Source organism: Acanthochromis polyacanthus, chromosome 12 (assembly GCF_021347895.1).
Source record: "Acanthochromis polyacanthus isolate Apoly-LR-REF ecotype Palm Island chromosome 12, KAUST_Apoly_ChrSc, whole genome shotgun sequence".
NCBI classification, from domain to species: domain Eukaryota; kingdom Metazoa; phylum Chordata; class Actinopteri; family Pomacentridae; genus Acanthochromis; species Acanthochromis polyacanthus.
The window spans coordinates 36,977,570-37,000,209 of record NC_067124.1 but is presented as its reverse complement, the minus strand read 5'-3'; the positions used below and the strand labels follow the sequence as shown (position 1 = coordinate 37,000,209).

General features: G+C 36.1%; 2 protein-coding genes across 2 annotated transcripts; both read left to right on the top strand.

The window, feature by feature from the left end:
- The first annotated feature begins 1,340 nt into the window (after nucleotides 1–1,340).
- On the top strand, nucleotides 1,341–16,308 carry il6r (interleukin 6 receptor). The gene is made up of 10 exons (XM_022196020.2): nucleotides 1,341–1,582; nucleotides 5,384–5,884; nucleotides 7,418–7,541; nucleotides 8,302–8,480; nucleotides 8,552–8,721; nucleotides 8,817–8,961; nucleotides 12,123–12,160; nucleotides 12,238–12,289; nucleotides 12,519–12,630; nucleotides 13,896–16,308. The coding sequence occupies exons 1-10, from the start codon at nucleotides 1,501–1,503 to the stop codon at nucleotides 14,161–14,163; spliced, it is 1,671 nt and encodes a 556-aa protein (XP_022051712.2). The 5' UTR covers nucleotides 1,341–1,500; the 3' UTR covers nucleotides 14,164–16,308.
- Nucleotides 16,309–17,088: 780 nt separating this feature from the next.
- On the top strand, nucleotides 17,089–22,356 carry LOC110952441 (regulatory subunit of type II PKA R-subunit domain containing 1). Its single transcript, XM_022195983.2, has 4 exons — nucleotides 17,089–17,284; nucleotides 18,175–18,251; nucleotides 19,961–20,007; nucleotides 21,574–22,356. Exons 1-4 carry the CDS (start codon nucleotides 17,129–17,131, stop codon nucleotides 21,642–21,644), a joined length of 351 nt encoding a protein of 116 aa, XP_022051675.1. The 5' UTR covers nucleotides 17,089–17,128; the 3' UTR covers nucleotides 21,645–22,356.
- The last annotated feature ends 284 nt before the right edge of the window (nucleotides 22,357–22,640 follow it).

Genomic DNA, 22,640 nt, shown 5'->3' with positions numbered 1-22,640 from the left:
GAGAGTGAATGAGAAATGACATGGCTTCTTTGCAGGCATCTCCATCAAGCTGCTCGGGCAAAGTGGTTGGCAATCTTCTGCGCTTTGGGCCTTGTGCTTGAGCCACTGTAGCTGTCTTGGCTGGTCTTTTTCCTGTATTCCTGGACATGGTCTTCAGGCGCCATGCTAAATATCCAGTGCCTTTCTCCCCATCATAGAAGTGCTCCTGTCAAGACATTTATAAAACATTAAAGTCTTATTCAATTTCACAAAAAATGTGGTAAAAGAATTACTAAAAAGCATAATCACTGTAACAACACATAATATTCAGCCATGGCCATAAGTTTGGACACAAGTACCATGACGCTTGTGAATCTTAGAAAATACCACAAAATTGTCACTTACAATATAAATACCAGTCATAGCCATCAACCAAAATGAAATACAGATATTTCCAGTGCATAAATTTGATGTTTGACAGCAAATAGTATATGGAAAACTTTCGTCAGTCAATGACAAAATTTGTGCAACAATTTGCAGTTAATATTCCAATGTCAATATTTGCTGTCAAACATCAAATTTATGCACTGGAAATACCTGTATTTCATTTTGGTTGATGGCTATGACTGGTAAGTGACAATTTTGTGGTATTTTCTAAGATTCACAAGCGTCATGGTACTTGTGTCCAAACTTATGGCCATGGCTGTATGCATATTTTTATGAAAAATGGCACAGAGGCTCAATTTGTTCTGTCAAAATGTGATATCAACAAAACTCAAGACACTTTTTTAATTAATAAATTTATTTAAATGCTATTTAAAGATCGATAAGGCCACTTTAAGCCAAGAAAATAAAAGAAAATTGACTTTTTGGTGTGTATAAAACATTACAAAACCACATTTTTTATTAATAAATTGCCTTAAATGCTATTTAAAGGTCAACAAGGCCATTTTAAACCAATAAAATAAAAGAAAAACTCACTATATTTAGCGTATCAAACACTATAAAGCCACTTTTTCATTATTAAATTAATTTTAAATGCTATTTAAAGATCAATAAGGCCATTTTAAACCAAGAAAAATGACTTTATTTGGTGTATAAAGCACTAAAAAAGCCATTTTTAATTAATAAACTGATTTAAATGCTATTTAAAGGTCGATAAGGCGACTTTAAACACAGAAAATAAAACTGATTTCATTTAGTGCATAAAACACTATAAATCTACTTTCTTTAGTATGTCAGGTGTCAGAATAAGTGGATATTGTAGCAGCAGGTCTGTGTGGAGCTTTCTGGGGGTTTATTTTGACGCTGAGGAGGATTTCCTCTGTGTAACGGTGCTGAACAAGGGGAAGAGCGCAGGGATTTCACAATAACGGGTGTTCAGAGCTCAGAGCGACCAGAGGAGCTCTGACCTTACCGGAGAAACAAGCTCTCCGCCGGTTAAAGAAAGACCTCCGATGGGAACCTCCGGCTGCAGCTGAAGGTCTGAGGACTCGGTAGAAATCCGGTTTGACGGCAGAAATGAGGCTTTTTCTGCCGCTGCTGGTCGCTCTGTGCGTCCCGGAGCTCCACGGGATCTTTGACGGAGTCTGTCCGAGAAAAGGTGAGTTAATGAGTCACCGATTAACGTTAGAGAACCAAATGGTTGTTTAGTTTAGTGACAAAGAAGGAGTAAAATGGTGAAAAAAACACACAATTAAAACGCTGTTTGTTCATTTTCACCGAAACATATGTAAGTATCAGACTTCATATTTAACATTCCCACAAATCTATTATTATTATCTGTTATTATTATCATTACTCGTACTATTTTCTATTATATTCTGTCAATAGGATCTGGGAGGTTTATGTATTTATTGGCAAACAGAGGGACACTTTGCTTAACCTGCAAAGAAAGAAAGAACAAAAAGATTTATATACATCATCATTATTATTATTAATAGTTGTATTTTCACTTTATTCTGTCAATAGGATCTGTAAGGTTGCACACTAATTTATTTATTTATTTGCAAACGTTGCTTTACCTGCAAAAACAAAGAAAGATTGAAAAAATATAGATATATTATTGTTGTTATTAGTTGTAGTAGTAGTTGTTGTTGTAGGAGTAGTTGTAGTATTTTTATGTATTTATTGACAAACTATGAGGCGCACTTTGCTTAACCTGAGAGAGAGAAAGAAAGAAAGAAAGAAAGAAAGAAAGAAAGAAAGAAAGAAAGAAAGAAAGAGAGCATTATTATCATTAGCAGTAGTAGTAATAGTATTTTCCCTTCATTCTGTCAATATGATCTGTGAGGTTGCACAGTCATTTATTAACTTATTGGTAAACTCTGAGATATACTTAGATAAATTTACAAACAATAATAATAATGACAAATGCATGCATACATTATTATTATTGTTGTTCTTATTATAATTATTACCATTCTGTCAGTATGATCTGTGAGGCTGCAGTTATTTATTAAGCAGGTGTACTTTGCTTAACATACAAATAATAATACTATTACTACTACAACCATAATAATCATAATAATTACAAATGCATGTATGCATTATTATTTTTACTATTATACGAAACTGTGAGACACACTTTTGCATAAAAAATACAATCACACAGACGTGTATTAGATATAGAATAAATATGTATTTAACATAAAATTTATATTCTAGAGTAGAATAAAAAGATTTATAATACTAAATGGCTCTGAAACATGAACAAACAGGGTTTTAATTATGTTATTATACGACTTTAACCGGACAAAGTCCCTCTGAAACTCAGGTTTTGTTTTGTTGTTGTTGTTTGTTTATCATTTTCAGCCAGGAGGAAGCATCTGTTTATGCCGCCATGTTTGTTGTTCTGGGCTCAAGCCTTGACAACTGTTTTTATTCTGATGTAAAAATTTTTAATGAATATCTTATTTAGGTTTAGAGGTTAATTTTTTTTGTCTACTTGAGAGCAAAGTCAGTCAAAAGTAAATGTGTGAAACCTCAAACTACCGTCAATACACTAGTATGAGTGGAATTCTGCTTTTTCAGCCCCATCAGCTGCAGATATTCGATTTCCCTTATTCTAATTCTCTGGAAACTGATAAGGAACTGGAAAGGAGTGAGAAAGAAACCATTAAACCATAGTATTTTTTGAAATAAGAAAATGATAAATTCTCTGATCAGAGCTTCTAAACTGTAAATATTTTATGGTTTTTTTCCTCCTCTGTGTTTTTGTCACAGAGGAGGAAGGAAACCTTGCCATCTTGGACTTTAGGAAAGACTGATTTGTTCACTATAATCTGGCATTTATAGAGAGACAACAAATTAATTGTACTTGATTAACTTCAGAAATACTGAACCGATGACCTGCTGTGAAAATAATCAGCTCTGGGGTGAATAATGCGAGGGCAAAACGAGTTCTGACGTTAAGTAAGTCAAGGACAGACGGGAGGTAAAAAACAAAAAGAGCTCGGGCAGGTTAGAGGTGATTTCTGAGCAGAATCTGAAAATGTGGAAGCTGAGGAGGATTAACGTCAGAAATGCAAATAAGTGAGAGAAAGAGGGGATAGAAAAGAGGTTTAATTTAGGGACAGAAAAGGAACCGTGAAGGCGAGAGACGTGTTAAAAGAGGAAGTTCAGGAGCACTTTGGTTATGCAACATTACACCCTCTCTGTGCTGAGCCGAGTCCACCGAGACCAAAACTCAGGACGAAACAAGCCGTCGTTTGGTGCAGAATAGTGCAGACGTTCAGCTCACACACGGTCTGACTGATTATTGACTGAAGTGATACAGCAGCTCCTTCTTTTATTCCTGCTGCTGTCAGACTTTACATCCAGCACCACTAAACCACTCACTGAAAAACTGTCCTTTTGGTGCAAATAAACATATTCAAAGCTGTGAATTATGAATATTATGTGCATTTAAAAACACTGTGCAATTTCAGTTTTTCTATATATGCAAGACTTATGTGCACAATCTGTATTTTTATGGACAAATCTGTGCAGTATTAATACTTCTCTATCGGTATTTCTGCTTACTAAAGAATCTTAGCTGGCTCAGACTGTTCATGTTTACTTTTTTTCACCATTTGACTATCTAAATATATCAGAAAATGCTTTGATTTTGAACTTCTTTCTGGTTGTTGAGAAAATGCAGATTTAATATCTATAATGTGTCTTCATATTAGTTTTTTTTAATGGACAAATCTGTGCAATTTAGATCAAATCTGTAGACAGACCATTTTTTTCTGTATATACACAAGATTTAGCACAAAATCTGTATTTTTATGGACAAATCTGTGCAGTATTGATACTTCTCTATCAGTATTTCTGCTCACTAAAGAATCTTAGCTTGCTTAGACTCAAACTCTTCATTTTTCTTCTTTCACCATTTGACTTCGACTATTTCTAAAGTTTAATAGTAAACTTTTAGCAAAAAAAATTTAAAAATTTTGACTGTTAGACACTAAAAACATCAGAAAATGCTTTCATTTTTTATTTTCTCTCTGGTTGTTAGGCTGTTTTTACATCAGTATTGCTGTTTTTTCTTTTTACATATACTAGATTCTGTGCAATATCAGTGTTTTTATGGACAAATCTGTGCAGTATTAATACTTTTCTATTAGCAATACTGACTTCAACTATTTCTAAAGTTTAATAGCAAACAAATGTTTCTAAATTTGGACTCTCAAACATTTAATTTTTTGAAAAAATTAGAAAAGACTAACTTCAAAACTGCATGTTCTGTATGTTTAAGAACAAAACTGTCCATTTTTCTTCTTTCAGCACTTGCCTATAACTATTCCTAAAGTTTAATAGCAAACATTTAGCAGAAATGTATTTATTTTTACTGTTAAACATGAAAAAAGATCAGAAAACGCTTTAATTTTGAACTTGTCTCTGGTTGTTGGCTTTTTTTCATCAATATTTCTTGTCAACATGACAGAAAATACAGATTTAATATCTAGAATGTGTCTGTATGCTTCTTCATATATTAGAATTTGTGAAATATCAGTATTTATATGGATAAAGCTATGCAATTTAGATAAAATCTGGACAATTTCAATACTTCTCTATCAATATTTCTACTCCTGAAAGAATCTTGGCTTCATTTTTGAATTTTGACTTTCAAACTTGGAAAAAAACAACATCAGACAAGACTCCAATTTTAAACTCGCCTCTTGTTGTTGTGGTTCTTTCCAACAGTATTTCTTGTGAACATGACACAAAATACAGATTTTTTTCGACAATGTATCTGTATTTTTCTACATATATTAGAATCTGTGCAATATTGCTACTTTTATCTACAAATCTGTGCAACATAGATAAAATATTTTCCTCTATCAGCAGCTCTACTCATGAAACAATGCATTATTGTATCGTGTTGAAGAAGTTGTTTGTTTTTTGTTTTTCTGGACAGATCCTCCCACCGGTGCGCTGGTTTTATCTCCGGGCAGCGAGCTGTTTCTGACTTGTCGTGGTCATGTGAGGGTGAACGGAGTAAAGGTCAGCCTGTCCAGAAACGGCTCAAACACCAGACAAAGCTCTCCGGGTGTCATCACAACAACTCAAAAAGCTTTAAGCGATGGTGCAACTAAAACTTCAGATTCTCCTGATGTGGTTCATCCAACCAGCAGCAGCAGCAGCAGAAGGCTGGAGGGTGAATCTGACTGGGAGGATGAAGAGATGGAGTATGAGGACGATGAAGGAGGAGGAAGGGTCACGAGAGGCATCAGATCGAGGCCTCAGTGGAAGTGGAATAAGAGCTTGGTGGGGTCAGGAGATAAAGACTGGGGGAATTTTACTTTTGGAAGGAGCGGGGCGACTCTAGCTCTGACCTCAGTGAGGCTGGAAGACTCTGGGAAATACAGCTGCCATCACAGAGGACGAGAAAAGTTTGCAGTGAAAGTTATTGTAGCAGGTGAGTTACAGCTACAAGCGGCGTCTCGGTTCAGTTTGATCCAACAGATGAAGGGGAAAAGCAATCAGATGTTGAAGTGATTGCAGGTAAAAAGGTATAAATCAAAGCAAAAAGCATCAGGAAGATTTGAGTCCATCCAAACACTGGCTAACATCACCTCCAAGTTCTGATAATGTTAGAAAGAAAGGCTTAATCTAATGTTCAAAGAATGATATTTGTAATTTTAAATAGAGTTCCTGTGAGGTTAAAAGTGAGACAGAACATTTCAACATTCAGAGGATGTTGTCAGATTGATAACAAAAGGAAAGAACGTTCTCAAATCAACAATCAAGGCCTCAGAAGACAGAAAATGTTTTATACAGCCTTCATGGAGTTTGGTTTACTTATGAAGGTAGAACATTTCTCCTGTACTATGCACTGATGTTGCTGTTGAGAACATTCAAGTCAGAAAATCTGGGTGTAACATTTGGGGAAGTATCTTTAACAAACTTGACTCTGTCTTTAAAAAAAAAGAGTATTCTGGAAATTTAAAGAAAACTTCCCCCTGAAAATGTAGAACTTTCTCAGAATGTTTCGAAAACGAAAAAGTTCCAGCAGAGGGCTGAACTAGGAAGTGAGATTGGTGGGTTAGCAGCTATGTTGAGCCTAAAGTCACAGTTTTCAGTGAAACAGAGGTGGCTCTCTATTTACCTGCTAGATCTCCATGGTAACTGATGCTATGGGGCTATGTCACCATGGTAACTGATTCTGTGGAGCTAGATCTCCATGGTAACTGATGCTGTGGGGCTAGATCTCCATGGTAACTGATGCTGTGGAGCTATGTCACCATGGTAACTGATGTTGTGGAGCTAGATCTCCATGGTAACTGATGCTGTGGGGCTACATCACCATGGTAACTGGTTCTGTGGAGCTAGATCTCCATGGTAACTGATGCTGTGGGGCTAGATCTCCATGGTAACTGATGCTGTGGAGCTATGTCACCATGGTAACTGATGTTGTGGAGCTAGATCTCCATGGTAACTGATGCTGTGGGGCTACGTCACCATGGTAACTGGTTCTGTGGAGCTAGATCTCCATGGTAACTGATGCTGTGGGGCTAGATCTCCATGGTTACTGATGCTGTGGAGCTATGTCACCATGGTAACTGATGCTGTGGAGCTATGTCACCATGGTAACTGATGCTGTGGGGCTAACCTGGTGCAGAGCAGATTTTCTGATTTAAATCAGCTGTAACAAGCATCCCCTTTCAACCAAAGCATTTCCATTCCGTTTTATTGGAACAGAGTTTGAAGCAGAAAGTCTGAGCTGACAAAGGACGTTGATAAACATTTTAGTGTCCGTTTAGTCTCAATACAGCAGGAATTAAAACAAACATGGGATTGTTAGCCAGATAATTAAAGTTTTGTGTTGGATTTTGTGAATTTATGTCTGTTTTTTTTTTTTAAATCAGTTACTAAATGGTTTAGGCCCTGAGAGTCTAAACGAATACCTAATGAATGCACAGTAACATCGCAAATCTTCTCCATCTTTTAGAGCCTCTGGAAAGTCCCATTCTGATCTGCTACAAAAGGTCACCTAGCAGCAAAATCCGCTGTGAAGGGAGTCCTCAGAAGTCTGTCATTAAACAGCCTCGGTGTTCCCTTTTTCTGAGTAAAAGGTAAGAAACAGGAAGTTCTTCTACAAATATTGAGCTGAGACAATGGGAATGGGAATTAGTTGATGACCAGATCAAACAGGTGAGCCCCAGCTGCCTCCACATGAAGCTGTTTTTCCAGTAGAACACAATATTTTCTTACCCGATTAACAGAAAAATCTATTCACACAAAAATTAATAACAAAAGCTGATCTCCTTAATATTTAAAATCTTCATTCTATCATCTAATTTCTACAGTTAGCTGTGTTATGATCTCAAAAATATTAAGAGGCTATTAATAGTTAATCATTAATAAGAAAATGCTCACTTCCTCTTCCTTATGAAACTGCCTGATGAGGAATCTCAGGACTGCATTATAAATAACTGATAAGTCCAGTTGCTTTCTATTGATGCAGTCCGGTAATTCCATGTTACATCTAGAATTTGTCAATCATGTCGACCCTAATTAATGAAGATTGATGGTCTGGCAGAGAAATTCCACAACAAGAAGAAGAAAATTCATTTGATAAAGCTAAACTGTTTACTTTAACTCATACACAACATAAAATACTCTCCTTTTCAACAAATAAGAGAAAAACAGGGGCAGTCAAAGCAATTAAAACGCTATTTTTTCCAGAATTAATTAATTGAAATTAACGCATTAAAGCCCTAATTTAAACATCAACTTGAAGGTATTTCGGCTCCTATAAAAGCTTTTCAAACGACAAAAAAGAGTTGTTATAATACTAATACCTATGTCTTTTTTTTTTTTCCTTTCTTTCAGTATGACAAAGAACTTCCATCAGTTACCGTGCACGTTCTCCTACCAGCATTCCCGCTGCTGGTGCGCTCTGAACCACGTGGACGACGACCTACGGAGCCTCCACATGGCCTTCCTGTGTCTCACAAGCATCACAGGAAACGTCACCAGTAACCTGCTGCAGTTTACGCCGCTGAGGATCCGTACGTGTCGCCGCAGGTACGTTAGTTTTAACTGGACGTAAGCTCACCATGTTCCTTTATGTTCTCCACAGTGACGCCAGACCCTCCTTCAAACGTCTCCGTCCACCAGAAGGAAGGACATCAGATGAGGCTGGCGGTCACCTGGAACTTGCCGGTGTCCTGGAAGCAACAGGACAGCCACTATCACCTCAAATATGAGCTCAAATACCGACCTTCAAAGACCTCGTTTTCTAATGAGCAGGTCTGTGTGTTTACTCAGTAATCTGGCCTGAAGCTGTAAAACTGTCTGCAGGTTCAGCAGATGGAGATGACTGTGTGTCTGAATGTCCTGCACAGGTAAGAGAAATTGAAAACCGGCGCTCCTACACCATCACCGATGCAATCCCTGGCGTAGAGTACCAGATACAGCTCAGAGCGAAGGATGAGTTCGATGGTCGATGGAGCAGCTGGAGTCCACCTTACTACGCCAGGAGCTGGACAAGTAAGTCAATAAAATGAAATATTTAGCTGACAGTCGGAGAGAGTTGGTTAACAGGAGCCAGATTTTACTTGAGGTGGTGTTACAGTGGAGACAGACAGTAATGAATAACAATAGAACATGCACATATGCTTCAGGATGTGGGACATCCCTGGAAATAATTGGTTTGGATCTAAAATAAACACTTTTTAAAGTATAGTTTTCCAAAAAAAACTTGTCTCAACTTGCCTCCAGCAAAGGGCAAATCGAACCTTTGGAGAAAATACATCTCTGTAAATAGGGCCATCAATTACGTTCAAGAAAAATTTAAATTTTATACTTCATGTCATGCTATATCTAAGAAAGACAAATTCAGCATGAAATGACCTCTTAAAAATTGTATTTAAAGATAAAATGTTCAACTTTAAAGGCCCACTTCCTTCAATAAGGCCCAGATGACAAATCTTGGAACAAACTCATGTTCAGAATGAACAAACTTTACTGTCATTTTTTACAAAACTGAAGAAGAACGTGGAGGTAATCCTCCGTCTTCATTATTCCATTTACTTTGTGTAAAGCTCCAGTTCCACAGAGCATGATGCTGCCACCGCCATGCTTGGTGGTAGGTTTGGTGTTCTTGGGGTTAAAGGCCTCAACTTCTGTCTTACAAACATATTTCTGGTCATTGTGTCCACATAGCTTAATTTCTGCCTTATCTCACTGAAGAATGTTCCTCCAGAAGTCCTATGTGCATGAGAAAATGCTCAGTGACAACGGATGATTACACTGAAACGAGTGTATGGGCTCACCGAGACAACGTAAAGCCACTCTGTGCTAAATAGTGACTCAGAAAGTTCAACGCTGCAAGTAGAGAGTTGGTTCCTGATGTTTTTTATTCTGCAGTTCAAGGTGGATGTGGTCAGCCATGGTGTTGACTGCTTCATAGTTCATGATGTGTCTTCCAGCGTATGAAAAACACCATACGACCATGTTTACAAGCTAAAAACAGGTCTTCAAGTGGACCTGTAAATCCTAGCTTCATGATCCACCCTGGACTCAGACAAAGGTAGTCATGACAACCCGAGGAGGTTGTTCTAATGTTTCCTTCCCGGCATGAAGACGCTGAGCACATAAACATCCCTTCATGTGGACTTTTATCTCCTCCAGCTTCTCTTCCTCTTGGAACAAGTTTATTTTTTGTGCACAGCATGCACTCACACGTTTATAAAGAGAATATTTATTTTAATAAAGTTTATGAACCTGAGTAAGTCCTACTTAAAATGAAAGTGACACACACACGCTCTCACAGTTTGTGACATGAAAGTGAAACCTGTTTGAGGTCATTATTGTTTCGATTTGAGTCAGAGTTGCAGGTATGCAGATTTTTATAAAAGTTGTTGGACATCCTGTCACCAGTCTTTATGCTACGCTAGGCTAACTGTCCTCTGATTTAGCTTCACATTTAAGGTGCAAACATGTAAGAGGTGCAGATCGTCTATAAGGCAAGAAAACTAGCACTGACCCACATGTGAAACTGTTCCTTTAAGTAGTATCCTGGTGGTTTGGTGGTTTAAGAAGTTGCATGAGCTGTAATCATCACTTCCCCGGTTTGTTTCATGTCATCCAGATTCTCTCATTTCCAGCCACTTCTCTGGTGTCTGTTGTCAAAATACAAGCAGAAAAAGCAGCAACTCTGGTTTGTTAAACACATTTGTGATCGTTTAGTTTACCACTGTAATGTCGAGTGCACTTTTGTTAGTATAACAATGATAGTAGATTACAAAAAAGACAAACATATCCGGTATTCCATATGCAGATACACTGTAGACCAATGCAGCAGTTTATTTAAAGGATTCTTCAGCTCATTTTTCTGGATTTAAGATCATTACTAAACAAGTACTGAATATTTTGCTCCCTACAAACCTATTCTGGACTTATTTTAAAAAGATTCTGCCTTACAGAGGTTCTGCAGAGGCTAAATTGTCTGATTCAATAAAATGCCTTGAATGCAGCAGTAATGCAATAGACATTTTCTTTCTTACTGTACATATCTACCTAAACGATCAGTGGTTCTTAATTTTTAATTTTTTTTGGCTTGTGGCTATTTAGCGCTCTAAATCTGTCTAAAGACATGCTTCCCTTTTTAAAAAAAAAAATCACAAAAATTACACGAATTTTTGGCTTGAAACTGTAAGAAATAAACTGAACCACTCATCAGTGACGTCCTGAAAATTACCAAATCTATGAGTAAAATTGCGATATTTCATTAAAATCACTTTGTTCTACATGACTCGTTCTAAAACTCACCAAAAATAAACCGTTTGCACCACATTTTGTAGCAAACAAACAAGTTCCACTCTCTTCAACAGTCACATTACAGAAATTCAGAGAGACTTAGAGCTAAAAACAACGTACTGGATCAATAACATAAATGCAGCATCGATCAGAAATAGTGAACAGAGGAGCAAGTTGATGAAAGATACACTCAGCAGGGTGAAACATCTTTCTACAGCTGATGTGCCAGAGTAAAAAACACCTTTATTATAGCAGTTTTAAAATATTTTCAAGGGTTAAATATCCATACTAATTGGAGCGACATTTTTTCCCCCAATGTTAGTAACACCTGTGGAAATACTTGGAAAACCTGAAATACACAATGATTCCAATTAAAGTTTTGTAAAGTAAATGCAAAGACAAAAGCAGAGAGAAACAGTTTGAGGAAATAGTTAAATATCTGTAGTATGTAGAGCCACCATTTGGACACTTAAAAAGGTATGCATTAAAGTGTTTTCAGTTTGTGTGAAATAATCAAAGAACTTTGAAATAGAAAATTAGCAAAAATGAAACTTTTTTAAAAATTTCTTTCTATTTCTATTCATAGCTGTTCTGTTTCCATAGAGGTGCAGGACTTTATTCTACACTGAAAAATGAACCCTTAGCGAGTAAAAATGTGACAGGAGCAAAAGCAAAATGCTGAGTTTTAAGTGTAGTTATTGTTTGCACAAGTCTATTTGTCATGAAGACCTTTTGATGGTCCAAAACAATCCGATAATAGACAAGAAAAGGTGCAAAAAGAAAAGAAAATATAAAAAACTCCACATGATGTTGTGTATTTCTGTTTATGTCTGTATTAAAAGATTCTGTTGTGGGTTTTGAAAACATGTTTTCTCTCTTTTCTGTTGAAGCTGAAAGCACGCTGATGGACGATCTGAGCACCACAGTGGTACGAGTCTTTACAGTATTTACGTTTCCACTCACTTCTAATTTCATGCTAATGCTGTCCTTTTCTTTTCCTGACAGCTGTCCGACACGATCGAAGGCACGGGTTCTGGAGCAGAATGGGAGTTTGACGGTGAGACACTAAAACATTCTGGTTAATTTTGCGTCTGAAGAGAGGGAACTCCTGAAATGTTGCAGAAATGCTGCTGAAAATCCCCCGTTTTTGCCCAGCTGGGGTTAAACAGGAAACCGTGTCAACATAATAACTGAGGCTCAACAACGAAACAGGCCACAGGAGACACGGTTACACCCAAACACAGTCCTGCATGTTCCATCACACTTTTTCATCTTTTTATTTTTAGAAACAGTTTCCCCGACTGAACCAGGCTTTGCCACGGAGGCGTCTCATCACGTTCTGTGGGTCTTTGCTGTATTCGCCTTCCTGTGCACCATTTTGGGCGCTTACATTTTCAGGTACAGTCAGATGTGTCTCCAAAATGTGAATTTACTCTGATACAGAAAATAATTCCTGCTCTACAACAAAAACAAATACATTTAGTACATAACAGGAGTTAAGGTGGCAGTCTACCCTAATTGATTAAACAACTTATTTTGTTATAATTTATAAACAATGCAACACTTGGCAGACAAAGATAGATTTAGTAGAAGCCTTTTACATTGAGCTAAAGTCTGCCACATTTTATAGTTTCCATGGCAACAGATTTGGGGAGATACTAAAAATCTTGTGGAACAAATATCGTCAGAAGGAAAAAATAGCTATCAGCACCAAATTTGGTGTGCTGACTCCTGATGTCATTATGTTTGTTTTAAGTAGACAGATTTTTACTTCATCTTCTGCCCAAATAGAAAAAAAGGACTCTTTTCATGGTTATCGTTCAAGTATACAAAAATAGGAAAATCTGTCTACTTGAAACAAACATCAGGAGTCAGCACACCAAATTTGGTGCTGATAGCTATTTTCCTTCTGAAGATATTATATATTTTTGTATCTCGCCAAATCTGTTGCTATGGAAACTATAAAATGTAGCAGACTTCAGCTCAATGTAAAATGTTTCTACTAAATCTATCTTTCTTTGTGCCAAGTTTTGTGTTGATTGGTTGCACTGTTTATAAATTATAACAAAATAAGTTGTTTAATAAATTAGGGTAGACTACCACCTTAAATAATAGTCAGTGGATGTACAGTAAACCCAAAGATGACTCACAGTGACGCCAAATTTTGATTTACGGTGAATTCTTAGGTTTCTTCTAGCTAGAAATGATTTAAACAAGTGACACAGCCGGACGTGAAAAAAATCACTATAAATCTAAATTTGGCACCGATAATCGAGGTTTACCTGTATTTTACAATTTATGTTAGAAAATTTCACAGTATTTTACAATATTGCACTCCAGACCATGATATAAATTACCAGGAGCATTTTGGAATAGTACAGAAGCTGCATTTTCTCCTAAATTAGCAGCAATTTCAAGGGATTTGACTTTTATTTAACATGGTATTTTTTGTATAAATGTAAAAATCAAGGCACAGGCACTGTTAAAACGAATCATTAACATATTTTCCTGTCTTATCTGACTTGTTTTATGTCATTTACAGTAAGAAGGACGTTACTACTCGCTCTAAAATCAGTATGTTGTGGGACTGCATCCCAGATTTCCAGCCTCAGCAAATATTTTTGGTCAGCTTCTTCATTCGAGCGTCTCTTTTGTCATTTCAGGCACAGGGACAGGCTCATGTCCAAACTCCACAACCACAGCGTCATCGCTCGCTACCGTGACTCGTCTCCTCCTCCTCCTGCCCTCGCTTCGACCCCGGCGCCTCCAGAAGTTCAGGTTCCGTTGACGTTTTCTCCGCCGATTCGCAAGGAACGAGAGGGAAGTGACGCAGAAGAAGAAGAAGAAAATGAGGAAGAAGAGACGGCGACAGAGGCGACGGACACCATGCACTTCAACAACACCAGTTACTTCTTGCTACAGAGGGAGTGAAGCTCGCCCAGAAAAGGGGGGGGGGGAAAAAACAGCCAAAAAATGTGTTTTTGTTGGGATATTTTCTACTTCAGAGCCAGTGTTACAGATGACAAAATGGGGGGAAAAAAAGACCTTTCCAATGAGCTTCTGAAACTCAACAACAGCTTCTATCATCTGTCTCTCCAGCGCTCTAGCTCTATCTCAAGCCTAAAATACCTCTTAAAGACTTTTGTATTTTTTTGTTGTAAGAGTCGCCTTTAAGCTTCTCCGTCCTTCATCTGTGGCAGTTTCAGCTGTAGACTACACGTAGGCCTCATTGTCGGCCAGTTTCTAGCACAAAACCTCACGTTCCATTTGTAAATATTACTAAAGTTTAGCAAGTATGACATCTTGTTTTGTTTTTTTTGTTTTTTTAGTTTCTACGTATTTGTCAATGTAAATGCTCGCAGGGGACACATTCAGCAGGAAGTCTGGGTTCTCCTTCAGGATATTTTCAGCGTAAAACACTTAACTTGAAATTTTATGCACCAATTTGTGACTTTTCTGCTTCAGTTTATGATGAAAATGGTGGAAAATTCAGGCAAACTCAAAAAATATGGGCTCTATAAAGGCTCTCGGGCATTCTGTGTTGCTTTCTGTGGGATTTTATGCACCAATTTGTGCCTTTTCTGCATCAGTTTGAGGTGAAAACGGTGTAAAATTCAGCTGAATTTAGAAATGTAGTGAAATATAATGGCTTTATAAAGGCTGTCAGATATTTTGTATTGCTTGCTGGTGAGTTTTATGCACCAATTTGTGTCTTTTCTGCGTCAGTTTTGGGTGAAAATGGTAGAAATTTCGGGTGAACTCAAAAATTGAATGTAATCTAGTGGCTCCATAAAGGCTATCAGGCACTCTGCACTGCTTTCTGGTGAATTCTATGCAGTTAATTGCGATTTTTCTGCAAAGATTTTATGTTGAAATGGTGGAATATTCAGGTTAACTCAAACTATAATGGAAAAAATGGGCATATAAAGACTTTTATGCATTCTGTGTTGCATTGTGGTGAGCGTAAGGCAACAATTTGTGCCATTTCTGCATCAATTTGGGGCGAAAATGGTGGAAAATTGTGGTGAACTCAAAAAATTATGGAATTTAATGGCTTTATGAATGCTCTAAGACATTCTGTACTGCATCGTGGTGAATTTAAGGCACCAATTTGTGCCTTTTCTGCATCAATTTGTGTAGGAAATGGTGGAAAATTTACGTGAATTAAAAATGTAATGGAATATAATGATTTTATTAAGACTCGAAGACATTCTGCACTGCATTCTTGTGAATGATTTGCACCAATTTGTGACTTTTCTGCAAAGATTTTAGGTGGAAATGATGGAAAAGTCAGGTGAAATTCAAATATAATGGGATATAATGGCTTTATAAGGGTGTCAGGCATTCTGTGCTGCTTTCTGAGGAATTTTATGCAATAAATTGTGACTTTTTCGCAAAGACTTTAGGTGGAAATGGTGGAAAGTTTTGCTGAATTTAAAGGTATAATGAAATATTAAGGCTTTAAGACATTCTGTATTGCATTCTGGTGAATTCTGTGCACCAATTTATGACTTTTCTGCATTAATTTGAAGTGAAAATGGTGGAAAAGTCAGATAAACTCCAAATCTAATGGAAAATCATGGGTCTATAAAGGCTCGGAGGCATTCTGGGTCACTTTCTGTGAAATTTTATGCACCAATTTGTATCTTTTTTGCATCAATTTATAGTCTGTAGTCTTTATTTATTGTGTAAAAAAACACAAACTTGAAATGCCAGCTAATAAATTCAAAACATAACAGAATGTAATGCAGTGAAACGTCTCCTGTAGATCAGCTTTCCTCATTAAATGTATTTCCCGATGAGTCAACACACGCAGATAGCTGCTTTTCAGAATAAAAGTCCTCTTTTTTGTGTGTTTTTACTGGGTTGGAAGACAAATGCAGAGGTTTCTTTATTTAGGCTGAACATCTACATCTATGTTGAAAGTAAAAAAAAAAGCTGTTTCTGTGCTTTAATTGTTATATTTAAGATGGTTTCTGGGAATATTAACTGATGTGTCTTCAGATGCTTCATCAACTTTATCATGAGGTTTCGTCTTTTAAAAAAAGTGCTTTTATTAAAAATTGTTTTAAGATATTAGCTTTGTGGTTTGAAGTTTTGTGTGAGAATTGTATATTTTTAAGTAAATTACCTCCTTGCAAGCATATCTGCAGCCACATTCCAGCCCAGGAAGAAGGAACAGAGAATTAATACGGAAAGAGCCAAAAACGTAAAAGACTTTTAAATAGTTTTTAATGTCAGTATGTGCTACGGCTGTAATTCTGCTGCCAAAAGTTTGGATAAATAGACATTTTTTAAACCAGTAAAAGTCAATAACAATAAAGCATGTTTTAAACATCAACTGTTTAAAACATGCAACAAATTCACGAGTTTAAAAATGACCATTAATACTCTACAGTATTAGCTGTTAAGCAAAATCACCAGAGTATTTTAGAATTTTGCAGTTAAGACACTAATAGAGTATATCAAACACAAATTCACCTGAATTATTTAAATATTAGGGCCCATATTCTAACAAAATAACATAAATTCAGTAGAACTGCAAAGAAGTTCAGACAAGGAATTTAAAATGTCATGTTGTCCTAGAAATTGCTTGAACAATTTAAAAATTTACAACCATTATGCTGGTTTAATGTTCTTGAAATATGACGAAAAATTCCAAAAATAAGTTTCTTCATTAGGCCCTGAACACTGACATTTATTTGTCATAAATTAGTGAAACTATTTCGGCTTCAAGATGCAAATTAATTTGATTTATTGACAGAAACTACCAGCACTATTGTTTTGGTTTTTTTGGCGTCTGCTGCCACCTGGCGGTCAAAGTTGTTAACTGCTGTTGGTCGTTGCCACGGCAACAGTTTGTTGTCAGACTTCAGCCTCTTGTCAGGATCAGCTGATGGTTTCCTTTCCTCCTATTTTCAATCACTTTATACTTGAGATAAATAACCTGAAGGACATTTTTAGCCTTCTCATGGCTGGAAAAGGCGTTTCGACCAAACTGGACGTTGGAGTTTTAAGCTCTGAGCAGCAGGAGAAGCTGAAACAGTTTAAGGTAAAAATGAACCACAAAACCACACAAAATGCAGCTGGATTTATGTGTCTGTGTGTAAATTAACCCCTACTACTAGTGGCATAAATACTGAATATCTGATGATCATGGATTTAAATGTCACGCGTCCAAACTTGTGATTAAATTAAGTCAAAAACTGGTTTATTTTACAGAAATAAATCAAGTTTTCTGCTGCATTAAAGCAACTTTTCTGCATGTATTATAACCTGTTACTCTTTGCTCTGCATAAATCACCTTCTTTCGTGATAATTACAGTCTAAATCACTGTGAGCTTTATGCTGAGACACTGGAATTATTTACCTATGAGGTCCTTTTACTCCTTTGTGTTAATTTATTACCACTAATGATTGGATTACACTATTTTTACTGAACTTGGAATAATTCCTTATTCATTTTGTACTTTAAACCTGGACAAAAAAATCACAATAATCTCAAATGTTACTCATTTTTGTCTCATCTGTCCTTTAATTTCATCTTATTTTATTTATAAATTTATCCAATTTATTTGTTAAATTGAATTTTAAATGATTTAATTCATGTTTTTTTCATTTCACTTACTATTTTACTATTATTTTTGTCAGTCTTACTTAAGAGTGTGTCTAATTATTTTATTTATTGTTATTTATTCATTTTTGATTCTCAATTGCATTCCAGGGCACTTTAGAGATTTTGTTCCTTCAGTTCTATTTCTTTTATATTGCATTTTATTTTTTAAATTCTCTATTCCAGTCTTTTTTACGACACCTACAGTTGGGTTGCACTTTCAATTTCGTTGTACATGTACAATGACAATAAAGACATTTATTCTATTACTGTAAATGAGACTTTTAAAGAAACGTTGAACGATGAATTAATTTTATTCTGACTCTCAGATCAAGACGAGAATCGAGAACGAGAAATATCTGAGGTCTCATCCAGAGGTCGAGGTGCTGATCGGCGACTTTCTGAGGTTTGACCGTTTTTATTTGACTTTAAAGAAAATCAGTTGGCAGAAGAGGAAGAAATTAAACTAAAAAACACCACAAATTGATTAAAATCATGCATTTAAATTTAAAATCAATTAAAAGTACAAATGTGGCAGCATCAAAATATACTTTAAGTACCAAAAGTAAAAACTCTCATTGCATAAAATGACATATTTCAGAATAAAGTCTATTATTGGATTATTATTATTGATGCATGACCCTCAGGGGTTAATAAAGCTTCATGTTAACCTAAATTATAACATATAACCCCATTTTATTTCTTGTTTACCTTTAGTATTGTTAAAATAAATCTGTAAAGTAACAAAATCTATCAAAAAAACGCAGGAAAAAGTACAATATTTGTCCCTAAACTGCAGTGGAGTAGAAGCATAAAATAACAGAAAATAAAAATACTCCAGTACAAGTAGCTCAAATGCAAAGCAAAATGTATGAAAAAAAAACAATATATTGGGCCTAACTGAAATGTAAACATCTCACAAAGGCCATTACAAAACAGAACGCCACAACAACAGCACACTTTAAAATGTAAAAATCTGTGTGATAATAACTATCAGTATTTCTATTCATCAGAAATCTGTGTAATACCACCAATATGTCCAATAATGTTATTTTCTGATGTAGTCCTAATGCATGTTTTGGTTGATTTTTATTATATCTTTTCTGCTGTAACTCAAATCTGCAAATTTCTCCATGTGGGATGAATAAAGGCTTATCCTCTCATTTTATTTTATCTTTTATAACATAAATACGATCAAATATAATTTTTTTTAGCCCTAAGGAAATTCTTGGATTTGAAATCTCTTCAGGCACCCTGTTCTACTGGTTTACATGTAGCTGAAAACTGCTGCTTTTAGTTTAATTTTAACTTTAAATTAGGAGATTTTTATGAGTTTATTTCTAATGATAATAAAAGAAATGAAATATTTGTTGCTCTACATGTTTGCTGCATACAACATATCACATAAACACATGAACTGTACATCTCTCAATATCCTTAAAAGACACAAGAATGTGGCATTTAATTTAATAAAATGCAATAATCTGCATTTTTAAATAAATACAGTCCTATAAAAGCCTGTTTATGGAGCTAAAAGAGAGACAGTCTAGGTTGTCAGTGAAAATGACATTAAATTTCTCAGTTTTTCTTCATATCTGTGCTTTCAGGGACATGTTTTTTCTCCTGTCCCTGTTTTAGCTTCATACCTGTGCTGCTCTTTAGTTAATGCTTCTGTTAGCTTTGAAAAAATCTGCCTCTGTTGTGTGTTAATTTTTAAACATCTGACATAATATGCAGGCAGGGCCGGCCCTAGGACTTTGGTGGCCCTAAGCAAGATTTTTTTTGTGGCCCCAAAACATGCACAGGGCAACTACCAAATCACGTGCACAGCTTGTAATTGGGTTAAAACACACATGCACATGATTAACAGCAAATATTTATTTTTTAAAAAATGTATCCTCGACAGGGACAAAATGCGAATCACACACTTATTGTGGTGTGGCCCCCTCTAGTGGATGTGGCTATAAACAACGGCATAGAGTGTTTATGCCAGCAGCCGGCCCTGTATGCAGGTATTATTGTGATATTCCTGGGTATTATGCTAGTACAGTACGTCAGTCCAGTTGTACAGACACTATTCTCTGTTCTGTTGTGTTTTCCGTCCTCCTCCCACAGAGACCTGCTCCTGAAACGGCCGGCTGACGTCCGTGAGTTTGCAGCTGGTGAGATGTTTGCATTGCAAACACACGGCGCCTTGTTCATTTTACTGCTGTGTTTACCACATTGATCTCAACTAATCCCTAAATCTGCAGGTATTTCAGGACTTAACGTAGGAAAACACATGCTTGGTGACCTACTTTACAGCAAAAAAACAAAAAACAAAGCCAGCCTTATCTTTGAACCTTTTCAACTCCAAAACCTGTCGCCGGGTTTGAAAGACAAACTGTCTTTAAAAAAAACTAAATTACTACTTCATCATAGCAAGAAACTATAAAAAACAGAAAGAATTGTTTGATTTTAAGCGTTCGAACTGTCCTTGACGGTTGTGTGATGTTCCATTCTTTTGGAAAAATTAACTCAATTTAAGTTTGAAATCATAAAACTTGATCGAAACCACTTTATTCTATATGTCTCATTTAAAAAAAATGCACCAGACTCTGTAAAAAAAAAAAACAAAGAGAAGAGAACTTTTGAGAATCCATGACTTAAAGACAGTGAACAGAGGAGTAAGCTGGTGGAAGATGCATTCAGCTTGGTGGAACATCTTTCTGTACTGCAGAGTAGTGTGGAGAAAAGAGCTTGTTGAGGCTGTAAAAATGGAAAAGTATAAATAAATATCTGTAGTAGTAACAGAGTTGGTAACACGTGTGAATCAAAAACGCCCAAAATGACCAAAAAATGGTGCAAAATGACTTTAAAATTGTCATTTTTAATTATTGTTAAGTAATCTTGGTCGGTTTTCAAGTTATTTTGGATAATTTCAGACGAAATCAAAGCTACTGGATGAAAAAAATAAGAAACAGTGAACAGAGGAGGAAGTTGTTGGAGATACATTCAGCACGGTGAAACATCTTTCTACTGACGATGAGCAGAGCAGAGAGAAAAGTTTGTAGAGGCTGTAGAAATTATCAAAATTTGTCTAAAATAGGAAAAAAAAGTGTCTAAAACCATTGAAAAAGTGTCACAAATTTCACAAATTTATCTAAAATGCTTGACAGATACATTCCGCATGGTGAAACATCTTTCTATGCTGCAGATTAATGTGAAAAAATAGCTTGTAGTGGCTGTAAAAATGTAAATACTAAAATATTTATAGAGTGTAGAGCCCATTTTACTTTCTTCCTGGTACCGGTAACACTTAATACACCAGCTGAACATGTTGAGTCCAGTTTTTTTCAATTATTTTAATATAATAACCCCAAAAAATTCAACTTTCCCCTTTCCTTTCTTGGTGATTTATGAGATTTTCACTTTATTATCCAGGGAAAAAATAACATTTTTTAGTCTTCTCTACTTCTAATCGTGGCTGTTCTGTTTCAATAAAGGTACTGGACTTTTTATTGCAGCAAAAAAATGAGAAAATAGTGAGCAAAAAATGTGACAGAAGCAAAAAAAAAAAAAAAACTGGCCAGAAACTGCTGCTTGGAGTTCAGGGGGTTAAACAAGAGAAATTCATACCAAGATAATAACTAACAGGGGTCTAGTTAAATACTGTAAACACACAAACACAAGAACAATCTCACCCACTAACGAGCCTCATTTTATTTTTGTGTTTTTTTGGTTTTTAGATCACTTCACAAACCCAAACCTTCACGAGACTGTCAGCCCCAAAGTGGAAAGCAGCAGCAACGTGGAGTAAAACCCATCTGACAGCTTCATCTGTGGACATTTGATGTGTTTTTGCAGCTGTATGATGCTGATAAGTTTGTGTCCAGGAAGCAGAATAACAGGGAGGACGGTAGCAGCCTTTTCCTGATTACATCTGATGAGAAGCAGACGTCCTGAGGGTACAACATGTTCGCATGCATGACTGTAAACGGGCTAATTAAAGGGTTTAATTGTGTCCAGTTACTGTTGCCGTGCGGACGTTCTGGACTCATTAATCTCATATCTGCTCGGCTGCATGGATTAAAGCTGTAGTAGGCAGATATCTGATAATGTATTCTGCTCTTCTTTCTATGTTCTGAGCCCACAAAATGAAAATAGCCTTCAAAAGCACAAACATTGGAAAGCTAGAAGTCCACATTTAGTTGTAGCTTCACCTGTTTATGGTCTCAGCACCTGGTTTTAAGACTTTTTGAATTTACTATTATGTTAATTTGGTAAATTATGGTCTAATTTAGAGGAAAACGGATAATGAAGCAGGACATGTGATTTCTCCAGTCAGAAATGCCCTTCTGTTACTAGGTTTGGTTTCAATAAAGCAAGATGGTGACAGATTTATTTAGTTTTTTTTGTAACCTTTTTGTAATACCGAGACCTTAAGCCTGCATTCTTTCTAACAGCCAGCAGGGGGCGACTCTTCTTGCTGCAAAAACAATCTGATTGTATAAAAGTCGATAAGAAAATGATTCTACTTCTCACCTTTTTTTTATTACCTCAGTATACATTTTTCTGATGAGTTTATGGTCTCAGCACCTAGTTTTCAGACTTTTAAACACAGTATGATGTTAATTTTGGACATTATGATTTTAAAACATTGACTAAACTCACAGAGAAGCTTCCTACAAACAGATGGAAGCCACAAACTAAACTTCAGCTGGATTACATTTGGTACATTGGTCCCTTACATAATAATGAAAATGTTCAGCACCACAGTCACACCTCAGAGGAAAGATTTTAATAATGACTCCCT

Coding starts and splice junctions, on each gene's coding strand:
- il6r (XM_022196020.2), top strand. CDS start 1,501: ATGAGGCTTTTTCTGCCGCTGCTGGTCGCTCTGTGCGTCCCGGAGCTC. Junction 1,583..5,383: donor CGGAGTCTGTCCGAGAAAAG/GTGAGTTAATGA, acceptor TTTTCTGGACAG/ATCCTCCCACCGGTGCGCTG. Junction 8,722..8,816: donor CCTCGTTTTCTAATGAGCAG/GTCTGTGTGTTT, acceptor TGTCCTGCACAG/GTAAGAGAAATTGAAAACCG.
- LOC110952441 (XM_022195983.2), top strand. CDS start 17,129: ATGGTTTCCTTTCCTCCTATTTTCAATCACTTTATACTTGAGATAAAT. Junction 17,285..18,174: donor AGAAGCTGAAACAGTTTAAG/GTAAAAATGAAC, acceptor TCTGACTCTCAG/ATCAAGACGAGAATCGAGAA. Junction 18,252..19,960: donor CTGATCGGCGACTTTCTGAG/GTTTGACCGTTT, acceptor CTCCTCCCACAG/AGACCTGCTCCTGAAACGGC.